General features: G+C 42.2%; 1 protein-coding gene across 3 annotated transcripts; it reads right to left on the bottom strand.

The window, feature by feature from the left end:
- Window positions 1-1952: 1952 nt before the first annotated feature.
- On the bottom strand, window positions 1953-19392 carry ptpn23a (protein tyrosine phosphatase, non-receptor type 23, a). Of its 3 annotated transcripts, none has more exons than XM_026184329.1 (25): window positions 19130-19392; window positions 17067-17141; window positions 16166-16293; window positions 15592-15668; window positions 14148-14197; window positions 13927-14058; window positions 13754-13834; window positions 13536-13667; window positions 13392-13439; window positions 12022-12078; window positions 11714-11772; window positions 11550-11629; window positions 10293-10407; window positions 10115-10180; window positions 9744-9889; window positions 8892-9209; window positions 8254-8408; window positions 7822-8153; window positions 5133-7653; window positions 4741-4925; window positions 4532-4636; window positions 4167-4305; window positions 3733-3846; window positions 3375-3404; window positions 3215-3271 (listed from the first exon to the last, which is right to left on the bottom strand). In XM_026184329.1, exons 1-24 carry the CDS (start codon window positions 19211-19213, stop codon window positions 3378-3380), a joined length of 5226 nt encoding a protein of 1741 aa, XP_026040114.1. In that variant the 5' UTR covers window positions 19214-19392; the 3' UTR covers window positions 3215-3271; window positions 3375-3377. The 3 variants fall into 3 exon arrangements, with proteins under 3 accessions (XP_026040113.1, XP_026040114.1, XP_026040115.1); XM_026184330.1 differs by having other exon boundaries at window positions 3220-3271; window positions 3355-3404; XM_026184328.1 differs by lacking the exon at window positions 3375-3404 and having other exon boundaries at window positions 1953-3271; window positions 19130-19391.
- Between the last annotated feature and the right edge of the window lie 995 nt (window positions 19393-20387).

Genomic DNA, 20387 nt, shown 5'->3' with positions numbered 1-20387 from the left:
CAATGCATGTCAATCATTGTTTTGTAGTGTGTATAATATGAAGCTTCTGTCTGAACATCGAGTGAAGAGCCTTTTGTACTTATTCTGCACACAAGGTGAAAATCCTGTCAATACTGAAACTGTTAAATTCTTAAACTCAACAAGCCAAGTATTTATGAAAGCAATGCATTTTTCAACATTTAACCCCCTCGTTTTTGAGTCTGTGCCTGAACTTCACTTTTTTACTCTGGGTAGAAAGAATGCAATCCTGCAGGTTAAAGATTTTTCTCTGATGCCAACAACATCCACAATGTCCAGAATGTATTTTCTCCCAGTTGTCATCTGTTGTTTCTATCTGTATGTCCTGAATGTCGTCTCAGAAAATCCGTTAAAAGACCTGCACCTGATCCCTGCGGTCACAACACTAACTCCTTTCATCTCTAACCCTCTGATGTACAAGCTCACACACATTTTTAGGCACTTTGTTTTTGCAATTTCAGCTTGTATGCAGAAGAGTCGGATGTAACTGGACTTAAAGTTCACACCTGCAGCGCTGTTAAACACGCACGTGACATATAGACTGCAGCGCTTGTTCCTCTCGGATGCAGCGACCAGAGTTTCTTTTCCAGAAACAAGCTGATGATTATCGTATGATTTTTCTTTTTTTTTTTTTTTTTTTTTTTTTTTTTAATTTTTATTTTTATTTTTCCAACTGTAGCATCAGTATTCACATTTCAACTTCTGAGACAAATGGCACCTCCATCACAGAGGCCAGTAATGTGATCTTGCTGCTGTGGCTGTTGATTTATTAGCTTTGTGGTTTTTGTTTAGTTGAAAGCTTTAGAAATGGGGGAATGTTTTGTTTTGTTTTTTTTTTTAGATTTCAGTTTCACATGTGTTTTCTAGAAATGTGAATTAAAGCTCAAGTTTGATATTTTGGGAACCTGTATTTGCTTTCTTGCAGAGTTAAATACTGCCGAATGTACACAGTGACTGGGTTAGCAACTCCAGTTAACTCTGCTTGCTGAGAAGTTGGTCTGAAAACTGCAGCACTGAGATGTCAAGGAATTACACTCTATATTCAAAGAAATTGTCAGAGCTAAAACAGCCGTTTTATCGTTGTGCTATTCTGTGATCACAGGGGCTCTATGCTGAGGATATTTTAGTGTTGTAAAACAGAAATCTTACATTTCTAAAACGGTGAGAAATCGCCAAGTGTAGTGTTGCAGGCACAGTTCCTCAGAAATGTGACCCTGATTCTCTCATGCCTTAGTTTATCTGCACATAAACAGTTTCCTTTAACAGTGTTTACTAAATATCAAAGTCAAAAGGTCGAGAAATTATATATAAGAAAGACGAGAACTTGTGCCGTGTTACTCAAACGAAAACTTTGTGGCAGCATCAGTTTCCTCTGCCAGTAAGCGCGTACACACATTTTCTAAAATGTCAAACTATTCTTTTAAAGCTGAAGGATAGGAAGGTGGGTTGGTGTGGTGATTGAGTTGAGTCACTGCTTTTTCTGAATGTTTCTGTTTATAAAGATGAACTATGCCTTTAATTTTAGATCGCTTCATACCTTTCCGTCTCGTTTCAGCCGTCACGGCACCATATCAAGAATTTGTGGATGCAGCAGCGACCTTTTTAATCATTTAGGTTAAAACAAATCTTTAGCTGCATCCTCACAATGAATGGCAGAGATGTTGTGGGTCTTGTTTGATCCTCCTCCAGCTGCAAATACAAATCAGTGTAACATTTCTTACTTAATATTTTTTTTGTTTAGATTGCTGTAAAAAGCATCGCAGCACATAAACAAATGTAATCCCCAGGTGTTTTCCTCCCCCCCCATCCACTCCAGCCTTCTCCCCTCATTGGCTGGCTACAATCTACGCAGGCTGTAGTAACTTGTTTACTATTTTGTAACAGCGCAAAACTTTGTACTAATTTTCAAATAAAGAGGCTTTGATACCACAAAGGTTGACTGTCTACTGGATTTATTTCAGATTTTACAATAATGAATGATTAGTATCTTTTTTTTTTAATTCCAGAAGGACAATTTTTGTAATATTCTAGGTTTAAGATATTTACAGTGTTACAAAGAAAAATAATCAACTTGTTAAGACGTGCTGATTTGTATGCTCCTCTGTTAACATAAAAACTGAACTGTACGCACTGATTGAGTTGGGAGTGCCTCCACATGCCTGCAACTTCATCTTTTATTCCAGCCATTAAATAATCACAGAGCGGCCAAGCGATGTCACACCCTTGGCGATGCTTTGATGACCAACAGTGAGGCGCCTGTGAAGTGGAGTGCATGCTGGGATTTTTTTTTTTTATAAGATGAGCGCAGGTTTGGTGCTGGAAGAGCAGACATGCTTCCATCCACCACACACGTAAAAAGAAAAGCAGCAAAGAATGAAGATAATACCAACGAGTGCATAGTGTTCTGGTCCCAGAAGCCATCAGTGATTGAAGGAGAAGCAAGTGTTTTTAGTTTCAAGCCTCACACCCCTAAAGCAGTGCAAAGTACACATTTCAATCTTCAAAACTGAACCCTTACAATCTGCCACTAGGCACATCTTGGTAATCAACCACTAAAATATCTCCAAGCCAATTTGTTTTGTTTTCCTTCTTTTTAAAGCAGGATTAGAAAGCGCTATAGGCCATCACTGACACCTGGTGGTAGAGTGGGTGAAAAGCAGAAATCTATAGTTTCATCTCAACGCTTGCTGAGGCTCCAGAGGGGATCCAGGCTACTGAGCGGGTCGTCTCCTTCGTCCCCTCGAGTTCCGTGGAGACCCTGGCCTTCTGCCGGCTGCAGAAAGCTTTGTTTAGTCACCCGCTGTTTCCCTCGACCCACCCCGTCCATGGAGAAGGCTTCAGGCGTCAGCGAGGCCAGGAGCTCCAGAGATGAAGGAGCCGGTGCAGAGGAAGCAGGAGGAACACTGGGCGGAGCCTCTGGGACTGGCTGATGGTTGGGTGCTGGCAGAGAAGAAGGGGAAACGGCATCAAGCCCGTTGGGTGGTGGAGGAGAGGCAGTGGGCGAAGTGAGAGGCGGGCTTAAGGAGGATGGGGGCTGTGGATCTGTGGCAGGACAGAGATCCTGGAGCTGCTGGATGTCCCCCAGTGAGTCAAGAGCAGGTAAGAGAGGGCCGACCTGCTCCTCAGCCTCCATGCCTGCATCTGTGGTACTTGGAGGCCGGATGCTTAGTTTAGCGATGGTGGCTTGAATGGAGCTGATGGGCATGTCACCGCCGAGGACAATATCCTGCTGAGATTCCTGTCTCGGGTAAGGCTTCAGAAAAACAGAGAGAGGTGTTTAAGAAATACAAATGAAAGAAGTGATGCGGAGAAAAAAAAAACAAATACCTTCAGTACCTCAACTAACCAGAACTCACAATTCATTGGGAACAATCAGGAGTGCAAAACTGTAAACAATTAGAGGGTTACAGTCAGATTAAAGTTGTGCAATTAGATGTGAGATGCTAGGGATTTGTTTTAAGAACCATTTCAGAAGTCCATGTCTAGAAATCTACAATAGAGGTGAGTAAAGTTTTGACTGCATAGCTCACAACACTGAACAAAATTGGCTCCAGTAAATATATGTATGTGACATTCTGTCACCTACAAGCTGCGTGGCTATGGTTTTTCAAAGGATTATTAATCAGCAGCAACATATCTTTCCCTTTATGGTGCTTTGTGAGCCACTAACCAGTTGAACTTATTTGAAAGGACAGTATAAGAAGAATGACAAACCTTTGTGGCTGCAGAGTTGGTGTTCTTGCTGCAGGTGGCGGTCGTGATGCCGTGGCGCTGAAGAACCTGCTCGGCGTGCTTCAAAACAGCCTCATAGCAAAACTTCAGGTGGAGCTGGAGGCAGACCGAAAGATGATATAAAGTGTGTACTATATGAAGAGCTATTCATCAGCAGTGCCTGATTCATGATGTACTTTGTCAGCATAGTCACATATTTCTACATTTAGGATTTTTGAGCAGCACTTTGCAAAGTGTTCTGTGCAACTCTTCATTTATTTCATAATGCTTAATTAAAATTTAGGTTTTAAACTCCTTGAAATGTACAATCAGCTTTTTCTGTTGTCTATATGTACATTTTTGCGTATTGCAACTTTAAACCTGCGACAACAAAGATCAATCCTAAACACAACATCAGAGTCCCATCTCTTTCTTACCTTCTCCTGTAGCATGTTCTTCCTCTGTTGTCTCATCTTCTTCACCAGCAGTGGAAGGTCTGGGATCCCATTTCCTGCCTCCAGCTCCTGAACAGCTGCATACAGCAGACAGAAGGCGCCAGTGCGTCCAACACCCGAGCTGAGACAAAAAGTGTACAGACTGATTAACAACAACTGAGATGCTAAAATGAATAACAAGGATCAAAACTTAGTTGGTCTTTTATCAGCAGGAAGCAAAAACAGTACACGTGTGTTATGTGTTGTCTACACTTGAAGGCTATGACCCGGAGGGCCAGGAGCATTTACATGCATTGAAGAAATTCCCTGTATGTAAATGGAATGGACAGCCACAGAAATACGCTCACCTGCAGTGCACAACAACAGGTGTATGTAAGGGTCTCTGGTGAAAGTAGTGTCCATGAACCTCTTGGATGAACCGCAGAAGATTGCTCTTGCTATCAGGAAGGCCCCTAATGGGATATGAAGAAATAATATTTGATGTACTTACGTTGCACTGCCAGGCTGACTAAGAAAAGTCTTTATCTACAGTTTTTAATATAAAGAGATGACTTACAGCTCTGGCCAGGAAGTAAACTGGAGATGGACAACAGTCCGCTTTAGGCTTTGGTCACGGTACTGCAGACTGATCATGCGCTCCACGTGTGTTGGTGTCATCTTCTGTGTTGTTAGGCTGAGTGTTATTGGTCCCTGAGAGAGTTGCTGGCCACGCTCCGTTGGGAAGTAACGCCAAACCTTTCCCTGTGAGGATATGGAAAGATGTTAAACACACAAACAACAAAGTAAATTAATTTAATGATGTGTAGCTTAATTTATTTGAGAAAACAAAAAAAACAAAAAACAAACACAAAAAACTTTAAGTTCTCTTGTAAAAAACATTTTTACACACTACTGAAAAATAGTAATGTACAGATTATATACTTCCACTGTGCAAACTAAACTCTGTACCTTTTCCAGCTCCTGCTCCGAAACCAGCATAACAATCAGTGACACTTTCTGCTCATACACCATCAGCCAGAAATCTGCTGCTGTGCCGGTGAGCGGAGCCTGCGTGGCAATAAGGCGTGGGCAGTATGGTGACAGGTCTTCCACATAGCTAGCGTTAATGTAGTCATCTTTCCCTGACTGTAGCACCACACGGTTTATGTCATAGGGCATTACGTCCTGATGACGGTTCTTCATGGTGTAGCAGCGGGCAATAGCAATGGAAAGCTGGCGAGCATCTTTCTCCTGCTGGTCCTGTAGCTCTTTCCAGCGGGCATCCAGCACAGAAAGCCCTCCCTCATTCTCTGAGGGGTTCTCCAGGGAATCTACTTGGGCTCTGTAACGTTCTAGTTCACTGTGAAGGCGGGCGACACGCTCTGGGGCTTGGTATGGGTCACCCTGGATCAAGAGAACTCCCTGGGAACTTTTCTTTCTACGCTCCCCATCCTGAGGGTCAGCTTTGGTGGGTTGGAGAACATTAGTGGGGGCCTTGGTGCCTCCCGGTTGGCTCTCTGGACTTGAGGACAGGAGGTCATCTGTGCTTGAGTTCTGTCGTTCAAACAGTGAAGTGGAGGAAGAAACAGCAGAGGGAGAGGGAAGAGTCGATTGGGCTGTGCCTCCAGGAGTCGGGGTTGAAGCGGGCCTCTGCTGAGGGTTCAGACCTAGAGAAGACGGACCTGGAGAGGGTGCAGGGGAGGGAGAAGGTGAAGGGGAAGGTGGGATACTGTTGGGTGGCTGTGATACTATAGGGCCTCCAGGAGTGGGCTGAATCATGTGCTGAGTAGGTGGGGCATGTATACCATGTGGGCCTATGGCAGTGGGTGGCTGTGGGGCACTTGAAGGTACATTAGGTCCTGGAGCTGGAGAATACATAGCTGAAGGCTGTGGATGTGTCATAGAAAGAGGAGCCTGAGGTTGTTGCGGAGCAGCAGGCTGTGGTGCCAGAGGCTGCTGAGGCATCATTGGCGCTGCTCCAGGGTAGCATACGCCCCCAGGATGAGGCAGCTGAGATTGGGGTTGGTTGGGCATCCGCATGGGCTGCTGCGGCATATTTGGCATGGGAGGCTGTCCAGGGTGATGGTGGTGCTGTGGGGGTAGTGTATTGGAGGGCATTTGAGGCATAGGCCCCCTTGGCAAGTGGCCCTGAGGACCAGGAACCATATGGGGTTGTGAAACAGGAGGCATCTGTGGGTGCATTGCAGAGTGAATGGGTTGGCTCGTTGAGGGCATGTAGTTTTGTGAAACCGGAGGCATCGGCTGACTTGTGGGGGGTGCTGGTGCTCTGGGACCACCTGGTATTTGCATCTGTGGGTGAGGCGGTATCTGCTGGGCACCGGGGGGCATGGAGACCTGTTGGTGCTGTGGTAGCATGTGTTGATGAGGGAGTGCTTGGGGCATCTGTTGGTTGGAATGGGGTGGGTAGGGTTGAGATACAGGGGGGGCTGCTTGAGAAGATGGGGGTCCTGGTGGGTGTGTAATCTGAGGTGGCCTTGGCATGGAGCCTGGCATCATTTGAGGGTGTTGAATATAGCCCTGTGGAGTCTGGTAGCCTTGGCCTCTTGGAGGCTTCGCCTGAAAGCCATTTTGTTGTGACTGTAGCTGACCTGGAAATGCCTGCTGGTACTGGGGAGGAACACCAGGCTGTTGGGGCATATATGGATGTGGGTAGGTTTGTTGGTTTTGAAGAGGATGAGAGCCAGGAACAGCCCTTGGTCCAGGCTGGTACCCCTGAGGGAGTGGTTGTCCAATTGGCTGGGGGTACTGCTGTGGATGCTTCTGCTGTTGGGACTGGGGAGTCTGGCCTATACCCGGAATGGGACCTGTCGGTTGGGGAACAAACTGGGGGTATGCCCCTATCTGTGGAGGCACAGTGTAACCAGCTGAGGCTGCAGGTGGGACAGGGTGGTGTTGTGTGGGGGTGTAGCTGGGTATAGGTGCCTGGATGCTGTCCACCGTGGTGGTTGAAGGTCGAACAGGGACAGGGGCAACATGGCCAGGTTGGGGAGCTTGAGGAGGGGGAGGCCGATAGCTAGGGAGCCCTGCCTGGGGTGGCATTTGTGGAGGCCTCTGTGGAGTCATCTGTGGTAGGGGCCCACGTGGCAGGGGTCCCTGTGCTGCATGAGTCCCTGCAGTAGGAAACTGAGCAATCCGTGCCAGGAGTTCTGGAGGTGGCAGGTTAGCAGGGAAGCATGGAAGACCAGCAGCTGAAGCAGCCGGCCAAGGCAGAGAGGTGCCACCCAAGTTAGCACCAGGTTGCATGTAGGCATCAGGACCCGGCAGATGTGCTGCAGTGCGAGGGAGGGAAGGAATATCAGGAGGCAGGCTGCGGAGATCCTCAGGCAGGTCACCTCCCAAGGCCAAGATGGCCGCATTGATCTGGGCCAGTTCTGGATCCTCTAGGCCAGAAGAGGTGGAGTCAACATCCTTTGGCTTAAGGGACGGCTTAGCTGCCGTCGGCCTCGCTGGTGGCTTTTTCTGGGTCTCTCTGAGGAACGGCCAACACAAAGAGGACAGCATGAAAAATCACAAATGTGGATAGCATTTGTCTTTTACAAGTAGTTATAAGTTACTACTACATGAAGTACTCGTGATTTGTTGACTATAATTAAAGTACTCAAAAAGCTTTAAAATATTATTCTAATGTCTTCCTTACTTTTCGAGTATGGGCTTCCTTTCCTCTGCCCTGGTCTGACACAGGGCCTTTGCCCTCTCCAGTAGACGTGATGCTTTAGCTTCCAGGTCATCGTAGAACTCTTTTCCCTCCTGTGATTTCTTCATCAGGTCCTCGTAGGCTTCATATGAGCCCACCAGTCCCTGGATAGTTGTGTTCCACTGCTGCTCAGTCTGGGTCAGGCTTTTCCGAACAGAAGCGTATTGAACATTGGCTTCGGTTAAAGCCTTCAAGATGTTTTCCTGCGCTGCGAGGTTCTGGTCGATGTATACCTTTACTTGTTCGTACTTCTTCAGCTGCTCCTCAAATATGTGCTGGAGAGACACAAGTTAATAAGTCTCTCACGACAGCATTTATTTAGCAACTTAAACAAATAACAGTGTAACGTGGTTGCAAATGTGTTTTGCCAAACACCTTCATGTCTGCTCGCTCCGTAGTGACGAGGGTGGATGTGATGTCATCCTGCTGGATGAGGTCACGTAGCTGTTTTTCCAAAGAGCTTCTCTGTTCCCTCATCTCCTGCACCTTTCCCAGGATCCGCTTCATGCACTGCAGACCTGCTACTTCCTCTGCACAGACACAGGTGCATGTACCGTATGTGTTTATATTCACAACTCAAACAAAATCATATTCACAGTTTGACCAGTTAAAAAATAAACAATTAAGCTGTAGGGTATCAAATAAGACATTGCTCACTATTTTCCGGCATTTTTTTTAAGAGAAAATAATTCCTTAGTCACTGGACAGTCAGCTGGCTTACTGATTTAAACTAATAAAAAAAATTAGCTACTAAAACATATTAAAACATATACTGGATTTTGTCATTTGACCTAAATCTTAAGACTTTCCATTATTCATTAATGCGCAGCCCTGACTGTAATGCTACAATAAAAGTAATATACAACTAGGTTTCATATTTATAGTAATTATCTAAACTTTTTAACTTTGAAGAGCAGAAAATCTTGGGTGACTTTAAATGACCCTAATGACTTTATCTGCTCTACTAAACCTTGCAAAATTACAGTAACCTCTCATTATCAAAAAGCCCTCACCTTCACTCAGCTGTGGCCGTGGCAGGGCTTCTCTCAGACTATCCAGTGGCCCCCCCAACAGACGCAGATTGCTGATGTGCAGGTTCATGGCCCGGTGGAGCTCCGTGTTGGTAAAACTGGCCTTCTCATGAGCCTCCATATACTTCTCAAGGTCTCTGCGGATTTCAGCCAGAGCCTGGCCCTGGGCAGCTGGGTGCAACTCACCCACAGCAGGGCCACCAACTTCCTGGAGGGCTCGCTCACCTGCTTCATCTACCTCTAGCACATCTCTGATCTCTTTCAGTGAAGACTCCACATCAGTAAAGACACCAGAGAGCACTGTGCAGGAGAGGACATGAATAGTCATGAAAATATTGCAAAAATTTGGGGGGGGAAATGTGGCTTTTAGTTATCAAGAGATCATGCATGCTTAATTTTGTACATGCATATTTGTGCAAACTATTATGGACACACACCACTCGCTAGGACAGTTAAAGGTCAGCAATATTTTAATGTTGTGACATGAAATAATCTTCAATTCAGCTTTGGATTTAATGAAGAGCTTTCACTTAAATAATTTGCTGTAGGGACAGCAAATTATTAATAATGACCCACAATTTCGCTGTTTGTCATCGGATGACCTACTCACTCAATTGCTTCAATTAGGAGACAACTGTTTCATAAGAATGTAGCTTTTCTAAATCAAAGTGTTTGATTAAATTATTGAGCACCAGCTGCTGTAGCTGGGAAAAACAATTCCAGCTGTTGAAATTCGAGGGTTTTGCGTCTTCACTGTGTAACCTCTGTGCACTCTCATAATAAAAGATAGCAACTGCAATTGTTAGGTCTGCTGTGCTTGCCTGTGGCACTCACCTTGCATGGACTGAATGAGGCTCTTGACGGTGTCAGGACGGACGCTGAGGGCAGCGCACTTCTCCATCAGTACTGGAGGAAGGTGGTTGTACATATCGAGGTTGTCTACAGACTCTGGCTCCAAGCCTAGAGAGTCCATGAACTGCCTGTAGAAGGAGGAGGCAATAACAGTTACCTAATACTGCAACAGAATCTTTAAAACAAAACCCTAGTATTTTAAGTACTTTAGTATTTAATGTGGGTATAGATTAAAAGTTTTGCTGTACCAAGATTGGTTCTTATTTAAAATTCAACTGGGGGAAAGAGAGATATTGAGTAAGCCTTAGTTCGTTTACCACTTGAATGCAAAATTAATGACACATCATACTCACTCTAGTGTTTCATTCTTGCTTTCAATCTTAGCCATCACATCCCTCAACAGCTTGGCCTTTTCTTCACTGAAAAAAAAATACATAAGATATAAAAATGAAGATGAATAACGTACTAAAATATGATTGCGGATATTTTCCCATTTCTAGGATGAACTTGACATCCACAGAGGGAGCCTACCTGTACAAAGAAGAGGCTTCGTGGGCAGCCATGGGCACCAGTTTGGCAAAAAGGTCTGGTCCAGTGACAGTCGGGTCGGTGGGATTGACCGGCAGAGCTTTCACCAGAGGAGCACCTAGAAAGACAAAAAACATTTATGTAAAAGCGCAGATGAGCATAAAAGGAGAGCATGTAACCAAATGCATTCAAAAGAAGAAACTACTGTCATTTTACTTTTTAGCATCACTTGTACCTAATTTTACTCTTACATCCCAAATGTGGGGCAACTTGATTCAACAAACATAAGTTTGTCTTAATGAAATAAAAATATTCACAAAAAAAAAATCTTTGGTAACATCTCAAATCTGAATATTTAAGAATGTCTGGGGCGCCTCTGTCAGTGCGCCCCAGGGTGGCTGTGGCTACAATGTAGCTTGCCATCACCAGTGTGTGAATGTGTGTGTGAATGGGTGGATGACTGGATATGTAAAGCGCTTTGGGGTCCTTAGGGACTAGTAAAGCGCTATATAAATACAGGCCATTTACCATTTTTTTTACCATTATGACAGAGTAAATCACTTACTTTGGTTATGGGAAAATTAACCAACCAAGAAAAAGCAGTTTAATCAGTCAATAAAGTAGACTGATACCCCAACGTAATTTGAAAAAACTGCTTGGCCACTGGTCTGTTTCAAAACAGAGAATCATGTTCTGCCCTCAAAACATCACTTTATTGCATTTAGTCATTAGTAGTTATTAAACTTTCATTCTGTCTCTCTCTGCTTTCTGCTCTTTCCTATCAACTCAAAATTGTGGGATCTTCTCCCTACAATAAGAGCACCCTGAGATGACCGTTTGTGAATTTGTGCTATATAAATAAAATTGAACTGAACTGAACAATTCAATTAATTGACGGCTTATTTCTCAAAAAGGGCCTAATCTAGAATAAATGGTTGTCAACTTTTGCATTTAAATATAAAAACTGGCTAATATTAGCTTTGACTGTGCATTACTGTTGGCCAAGCATAACATGACATGCAAAACTACTTTAGAAACGACATATACATTAAAATCCATGAATTTTACTTAGTGAAACTTGATGATTAAAATAATTATATCCAAGGAAAACAGAAAACAAAGGCACGACACCAGGATAAAAATGAAGGAAGATATACAAAAACATATTCATACACAGTGTATACATATTTGCAACACCCTATATGCAAAACCAGCTTTGCATGTACTGACTGAGCGAAACATACTGATGCTTCCTGTTACCTTTTACAGAGGCTAGAGTCTCCAGAGACGGAACAGTCTCATGATAAATGAAATCATTGTCCTTTTTGGCAGAGTTAAACCTGCAAGGTCAAAGAAAAAAAAAGCTCAAAAACCGCTGATGATCATGAAGTGGCCGTAACTGTTAACTAAGAGTTTTTGCTCACTTTCCACCGATAACATCCATGGTGAACTTCAGGGCCTCTTGCACGCTGTCAGGTTGTCCCTGGTTGTAGTAGGATAAAAGGAGAATTCAGAACGAGTGATTGAACATCTTTTTTCTAAATCACAGAGTGTGTTTCCAGTAATAGGAGGTCTATGCATCTGTATGATGCATGTCTGCAAAGACAACTTCAGAAAATTTGATTCTCCCAAAAACATTTGAAGTTCAAGTGTGAAAACAGTTCAAAGAAAGTTCAAGTCACACTAAAACGACCTAAGCATGGATTGCCGGGAAGGTAGAGAGAAGTAGTACCTTTGCTAGTTTGACGGCTTCATTGAGTTTGTCCAAGGAGCTCTGCAGGTAAGCCAACTGTGGGGGAAAATGAGCATTTAAGCCATTTAACCGACAGAAAAATAAACATGACTCAACAAAACTAACTAAGAAACTGGTCAAACTAACTGAAACAGTTTTACCTCTAAAATTTAAAATAAAACTAACCATTGTGACACTCAAACGTCATGTTTAATTCAGATTAAAAGAAACTATTCCCTTATTAGTACCAAGAAGGAAAGAGTTTCTTTCCAGTTTCCCAGGATGTCAGGAAAGGGTACATGTCACTAATGTCACTAGTTCCTGGTGGCAGGATGCCAGTAAGACAGGAAGAGTCTTCATTCTTACATATTTGTTTTTAAACATAAATAAATCTATGAGGTAACATAACCACTGTGCTCTAATGTGCCGCCACCAACCCCCACAAACCAAATGTTAGTCATAGGTATTGGTTTGTTAATAGTGTGATATTTTCTCATTTTCACATTCTTACTAAGATTAAGATAAAGAATATCCTATTACCTCCTGAGAACAGTGGAAAAAAATGTCACGTCACTGTCTTTACAGTTAGGCTAGTTCAGCTGCATACTAGCCCAGCTTTATACGCAGCATACAGACATGTTAAAAAAAAAGGTCAAAGAGTGTATTTCAAGAAATGCAAAACAACAGTTTTTTAAGCGATGACGAGCTGGCATTTTTTGAGTTCTTGCCACTCAAAGCACTATGAGCTGTGTGCACTTTAACCACTTTAAAATCACCAACAACCAAATAAGAGTTCGTTGAATGTGGGAGGAAGCCACAGTGTTCAGAAGAAATTCATACAGGCATATGGTGAACAGGAAAACACCACACAGAAAAGCCCCGTTTGATATGAACCCAGGACCTTCCTGCGTTCAGGCAACATTGCTAACCACTGAACCAGCTCGCCACTCAAAGATTTGCAGCACCAGGTGGGCTTCCATACGTGTGCTAACCAGGAAAAACCAACTTAGGCGAAAGATCAGACCACAGCGGACTCACTATGTTGATGTGGCTGTAAGGAAAATGATCAGCTGGAAACCCTCAATTTGAGCAATACATGTGCATTAGTAGAGATTATAAGACAAAAATACCCTTTCTAATCTAGTTAAAGAAAAAATACTTGTTTGTCTTTATTTCAGTTGAACTGTTAGACAATTAAATGTATTAATAACATTAGAAAATGGGAAAATTTTAAAATTATATCAGCACTAATTCCTCTCGTGGGATTTTTAATCATATCAGTAGCAATGCAGCAAAATATGACTGCACAAATATAAACCACAGCACCCTGACAGTGGAAAATAAATAATGCATCTGTGTGTTGGTCCTACCCGTTCTCCATACTTCTGCTGCTCCTCTGCCTGTTTTCCCATATGAAGCTGTTGAGAGAAGCGAAAGCAATTACTGAGACCAAACTCAGCACACACAAACAAGTGCATACATGTAGGGAACTAATTTGCCCCATAAACACTCACATGCGCGATAGAAGCAAAGTAATAAATCTTCATCTGAACCAGTTTCTTCCAGTCTTTCTGGATCTTTCCCAGCATGGAAGCCGTCTCCGAGTTCTCCAGAGCCCTGCACGCTTCTTTGTAGTAATCCACCACCTGTAGCAACAGGGCCGCAGTTATTAGCATTTAATATTAAAATTAATGATGACTATATGATTCATATTTAATGGTAAGAAGTCAACCTGAGCACTTATGCGAGCAACCAGGAAACTCTTCCTGTTGTCCAACATGGACTTCTCCAGAAGACATTCCTGAGCCTGGCCCTGCGAGAGGGACCAAGGTTAAGGACACTCATTTGTTTTGTGTGTGTGTGTGTATTTTAATCTATGCATGCGCATGTAGGTGTGTAATCTACCAGCATAAGGTTGATGTTGAGGTTCAGAATCTGGTGGCTCATATCCACACTGAAGTTGTGGCTGAAATGGTCTCTCAGGTAGGAGAAGGCTCCTGCTGAGCACTGGAAATGAGTGCAGGACACCTTCATCCCCTAAAAATGAAACAGAAAGAGTCAGTGGGACTGTGTGAGCAAACAAAATGGCCAGAATTACTCTGCGCCCATGTATGTGTCTCTCTTACCTCCTCAGATACCCTGTTGTCCATGGCTCCCAACATGGAGTGCAAGGCCCCTGCAGACAATCCACAGATAAGTTTGGTGGAATTTGTAGGTTTTGTTGTTCACATTCAGTAAATAATTGGCATTTAAGCTGAAAATTATCTGAATTTCTCCGCATTGTTCTTTAAAGGAAGTGATTTGTGTGACACGCTCAATAGTGGCATGCCCCTACAGCATATACAATATGGTACTGAGGGGTTTCATGTACATATTTAACATTAACTTCTGAAAATCTCCAACACCCTGAAGAAAAAGCGATTGTTTGTGTCAACCATAGAATTCTGAAATAACACAAGTCAAAGCTAACACAAGTAAACACAAAATGCAGTTTCTAAATGAAGGTGTTTATTATTAAGTTATTATGTTATGACATAAATTAAAATGGTAAATGGCCTGTATTTGTATAGCGCTTTACTAGTCCCTAAGGACCCCAAAGCGCTTTACACATCCTGTCATCCACCCATTCACACACACATTGACACACTGGTGATGGCAAGCTACATTGTAGCCACAGCCACCCTGGGGCGCACTGACAGAGGCGAGGCTGCCGAACACTGGCGCCACCGGGCCCTCTGACCACCACCAGTAGGCAACGGGTGAAGTGTCTTGCCCAAGGACACAACGACCGAGACTGTCCAAGCGGGGGCTCGAACCGGCAACCTTCCGATTACAAGGCGAACTCCCAACTCTTTGGAAAGCTGAGTTTCGCCTGCCACACCTGTTCTCAGTCAAGACATCACTTAAGTAGGCCCTGCCTGACAAAGTGGAGCAGACAAAAAATATAATGAATTCTGCTGTCTACCAAAAAATCCTGAAGGAGAATGTCAAGCCATCTGTTTGTGACCTCTAGCTGAAGCGCACTTGGCTTTTGCAGCAGGACAATGATCCAAAACATATCAGCAAGTTTGTTTCTGAATGACTTGAAAGAAAAACCAAAATGAAGACTTTGGAGTGGCCTAGTCAAAGTCCTGACCTGAATCTGACTGTGATGTTGTGGCACGACATTGAAAAGGCACTTCATGCTTGAAAACCCTCCAATGTGTCTGAATTACAACAATTCTCCAAAGATGCTTCGACAGTGTTGTAAAAGACTCATTGTGAGTTATTGCAAACGCTAAATTGTAGTTGTTGGTGCTAAGTTATTATGTATTGGGGGTAATCACTTTTTCCCACAGGGCCATGTAGCTTTGGATTTCTTTTCCCTTAATAACAAACACCCTCATGGATGAAGCTCCATCTGATTAAAATATAATTTAACAAATACTACAGTACTGAGCAAGACAGCATCGGACGTTCCAATCAATTGCTTTCATGTTTTTCATTTTTTGTTTTGTTTTTTTAAACTGACATGTTCAGATGCGTTTAACTGTTACAGTTTATTACTATTATTGACTCTAAGTGACTCACCCAGATTGTACAGGATGCAGGCTTGCTCATAGCTGATGTCATCATGGGTGACTGTTTTTCCAGAGAAAATTTCAGTCCTGTTTTCCAAAGAAAATAGAAAAGTATTTTTAAAGAGAATCAAATGCCTGAACAATATCATATATTATTGATTTCTAAACCATAGTATTAGAATGACACTGTATTCAAGTCAAGTCAAGTCAAGTCAAGTCAACTTTATTTGTCAATTCTGCCACATGTACAGGACATACACAGAATAGAAATTGCGTTACTCTCAAACCCATTCATAGACACTACAGAAAAAACACTGAAGGACTGCATTAATTAAATGCAGTTGAATTAAGTCTAAATTAGAATTTAGCAGTACAGGTTCGCACGCCTAATGTCAGTTCATTCATTCTATCCACATCCCAACATTCAGCAACTAAGCCAGTGTGCTGACACTGCTCTCTACGAGCAAGCTGCAGTGAGTGTGTCTCTAAAATAAGCTTCTCTGGTGTTCAGCAGTACAGACTGCAGTTGGATGGGTATGTGTAAACACTCCATACAGTTTCTGTGGATTCCTGTGTGTTATTACCATGAGATGGGTACTGCAGCCTCCTGGCCGGTTCCCATGGGCACCCGGCTCTGCAGATAATGCAGCTGGCCAAAGTACTTCCTCAGTGTGCTGCATCCCTCGAAATCCCTCGTCACATTCACTGCGCTCTGCGAAGCAGACACAAACATTGTGTTTCTGTTGTGTTTAATCAGCTACAAAAATCATTACTCTTGCAAAGACGCTGTGACCCAGCCCAGCGATGAATTATGTAACAATGGGTTTCAGTGCTTAATGCTCAGAATTTATCATTTTCCTTGGCAACACTTCAAAAGGCCTCATTATGATATGATTGATAACTTGTATCAGAATGTTTTGTATTGAAAATCCCTGTCCACATGGAAATACTACTATTAATGTAAAACTGCACACATATGACTATACATGATGATCTTAACCTCATCACAAAACAGACAGTTTGTAGTTGTGATGCACTGGATGGAGGTTTCTTTTACTATCTGGTTGGGATTGTGAGTGTTAAGGTTAAATATTAATGACTTTACGTGATAACCAAGTTTATTCATCACAATTTTATTTACACAGTCCTTTCAAGGTGCTTTATAGTGAACAGTATACACCTTGCAGTGTTAGAGAGAGAATCCCAATAATCAAAAGATCCCCTGTGAAGAAGCACTTAGCAATGGTGGGAAAGAAGAACTGTCAACAGAACACGGCGTCCTGCAACAAACACTATAACCCCGGCAATATCCCAGTAAGGACTCATAGCCGTATGTGAACTATGCCTGGAAGTTGGGAACACTTAATTTCAGGTACAAGGAGATGTCTAAAAGTGAATTCCACTATATTCAATAGCAACCCACATAACGATGGACAAGTCCGAGTCACAGAAATCTGACTGAGAATACTTTGACACAGTGCTCACCTGCCGCAGCGTCTCCAGTTTCTTCAGCTGTTCGTTGTAGTTGTCCGGATTCTCTCCATAGTTCTTCAAGATGAACTAGAGAAAAAGAAGCAGAAGCAAGAAGTAGGTGAATGTGCTGCTGAAACTCAGGTAAAAACCAAATTAAATGAAGGGTTAAATCCTAATAAAGAAATAAAATATCATCTCTAATACTGAGGGTTAAATTCTTTAGAAAAAAAAATTCAAATGTCTTTGAACTGGGGCTCATAACTCATTATGTTAATCTTTAGTCTTGAGCATAAGCCAAGCATTTAGACTCTTGGAGCTTCAAGACTTCCCATCATGCTTTGCCAGGACTCACACTGTCCCCCATAAGCACTACAATAAGCTTTAAGCTACTACCGTAATTGTCAGGTCAGGAGGTAAACAGCCCTGCAGATACTCATTCTTCTACTAGTGCTTTTGTTTCAATTTTAATTCAATCATGGAAAGGTCACAATGACAAAGCAAGAAGACAGGCACAGTCACGTTGTTACTCCTTCAGGCCAAATATGTGCTGTTGTGCATTAGTTTGGGGTAAACAGAGAAAATGTTGGTATTTTAGATACATTTTAAAATAATGTTGTTCTGATCGACTACCCCTTATTTAAAGGCTACACTTTTAAGGCCAATAAAAATAATAAAATAATCATTCTTAGTATTTTTTAAGAAAACACTCTGTCGTTAAATTAAATCAAAATAAATCTTCCTATTACCAAAAAGAATTACTAATAAGAAAGTCTGAAACTGCATCTCCACCTCCACAGTGGCTAAAAATATACTCCACACCATGTATGAACTGAATCCTTGGACCTAAAAGGATGTCTGGCTCCAGATCAGTTTGTGACATTTTTGTGGAAACATCAAGATAACATCTCTCGAATTTGCTTAGATAAATCTGAAATACATTTGTGAAACTATGATCCCACAAGTGCAATTTTGTTCTCTGTGCCATAACGATTTGCTAACAAACAAACCAAACCAACCATATAACCCCTCTGATTATTGTATTTAGTCATGAGGACAAAGTCCTTTTACGTGCACGAGAAAGACGTTAGGGAAGACAAATGAGTCACCAGATAAAGATGATACCAGCTTTAATAAGCAGTCAAATGATCTGGAGTTTAAATATCCCAGATGAGTTTTGGAAGCAGCAGGCCTAAAAAAAAATCCGTTAATATTTAATTTTCTTTTTTTCAAGCTAAGAGCGAAATCCCTTTTTGACACCATACAGGAATAGGCTCTTCTAACGCCCAATGGGAAAAATAAAGCTTGGACGCTCACATAAACAAGGTTTTCTCCCAGAATGGATTTGAAAGCACCAAAAAAAAAAAAAGGGCCCGAAACTCTTTCTTTTTTCCTATTTTTTAAAGAGTTATTATCTTCCATATTTGTCCTCTACAATTTTGTTTGTTTCTGTTTTTAAATGCCTTTATTTGTTTTTAACATGCGCTACATAACAGGATAGCCCATCTTTCTTACGGTTAAGGTAAGAAGTAGCGTCACAGGTTTAGTGACAACTTTCCCTGTGTATTTCGTTATAGAAGCTTATGTAAACCCGTGTTTATTATTAAGCAGGCTGATAGTTTGAATAGTACAAACTGCTCCGCTCGCTCAGGTGCATGTGACAATGAGATCATTGTTTATTATTCTCATGTCGGAAGGCTGACTCGAGGCGTAGGAGTCCTAGAAATACTCACATATGCCTTTCGCGTTGGCAGTATTTTGATCGATTCCTACAAAGCTAGCCACTTAGCTGAAAGCTAAATATCAACTTGAGTTTTTAGCTTATTACCAGCTAGCAAGCAGCTTGCTAACGTTAGCAAACAAAGGCAGTGAGCAGGAGGGGTTTGCCTGACACAGACCTTTGCTAGCACGTCAGCTACCCGTTCTGGAAAAATCTTTTACCCTCGACAGGTAGCGACAACTGTTGCTTTGAGTTATGGCTAGCGGTATCCACTTGACAAGGTTATCCCTTCGTTCATAATCCTTGTTTAACTGACTTTCGACCTCAGCCCTGTTGCTCCACTCCCCACCCAGCTCACCTGCCTCACGGACGGGCTGAACTGGAACTCCCCAGCCTCTTTCAGATCCAGCCAGATCATCGGCATCCGGGGGACCGCCTCCATCGCGGCCGAATCTACACGGAGCTCTCAGTCGGTGCGATGTCAAAATCCCGCTGACGAATTTGTGGACGTTAACGGTTTTCCTGAAGATAGCTTTTCCCCCCCAAACAACTGTGTCATGTATCCATTTACACTTCAACCGGAAACTGGAAACACACGTGACGTAGGCCTTCGATATGCTTGTGAGCGTTTCTGGGAAATGTAGTTCCTGAAGAAACTAGACTTAGGATATAAATCACACTGGAAAGTAGCTAACGTATAATTTTATTATACAGCCACAAATTTAAAACATTTACAACTAAATATTTTATAGGAAAAAAGTGAACCCAATATAATTGATTTTCTTGTGTCAGAAGAAATGAGAAAGATACAAATCGCCATAGCAAGAGTGAAATGTTTTTGTTATACTTTTAAAACTTTAACCTAAATCAAATCTTTTTTTAATAATATATTTATATTATGTAAAGCTAATTGGTTAATGTGGTCATAGTTTTTAACTTCTTAGTTTTTAATTTATTACAGTAAATTAAAAACTACAACTGCACACTCATGTCTTTAAACTAATTGTTTAATTAAACCATAAGGATTATTTGTTAAGGAATGGTTTACCATGATACTCTTTTTTTAAATGTTGAGCAGCCTATTGGTTATTTTATTTTCAGCACTTCACCAATGAGTGAATGATTCTCCTGGAGAGAACAGTAGTGCATATTGGGCTGCAGATGCTGGGGATCATAATGTCAGAGTTCTAAAAACAACTGGGTCACAGCCTGGGGCAGCTGTTACAGATTAATTATGGAATAATATTTAGCCTAATCCATAATAAGATGCATGTGCATACTCGTCTACCTCCATGGAACACTGATTGTTTTGGCTTTACAGACATTAGAGTTAAAATTATGCAAACTGGCAATGAAGTTCTAAACAGTAAACAGCGTCACCTGTTAAAAAGGTTTTTCTGGGAACTAGTGGCAGTTTTTGAAGGCGCTGTGTATTTATTGCATGTTCACACGATCTCTGCATTTTAAAATAAGTGGAGAAATTGGAGCTTTCACCTTTTTATCTTTTTAAAACAGCCACATCCGGGATCATTTATATTTATGAATTAAAGGACTGCTGCTAATGAAATGGGGCAGACCCATCTCCTCTCCTAAAGTAAAGCCGACTGTGTGAGTGA

Source organism: Astatotilapia calliptera, chromosome 11 (assembly GCF_900246225.1).
Source record: "Astatotilapia calliptera chromosome 11, fAstCal1.2, whole genome shotgun sequence".
Taxonomy (NCBI): domain Eukaryota; kingdom Metazoa; phylum Chordata; class Actinopteri; order Cichliformes; family Cichlidae; genus Astatotilapia; species Astatotilapia calliptera.
This window is presented reverse-complemented; position numbering and strand designations above follow the sequence as displayed.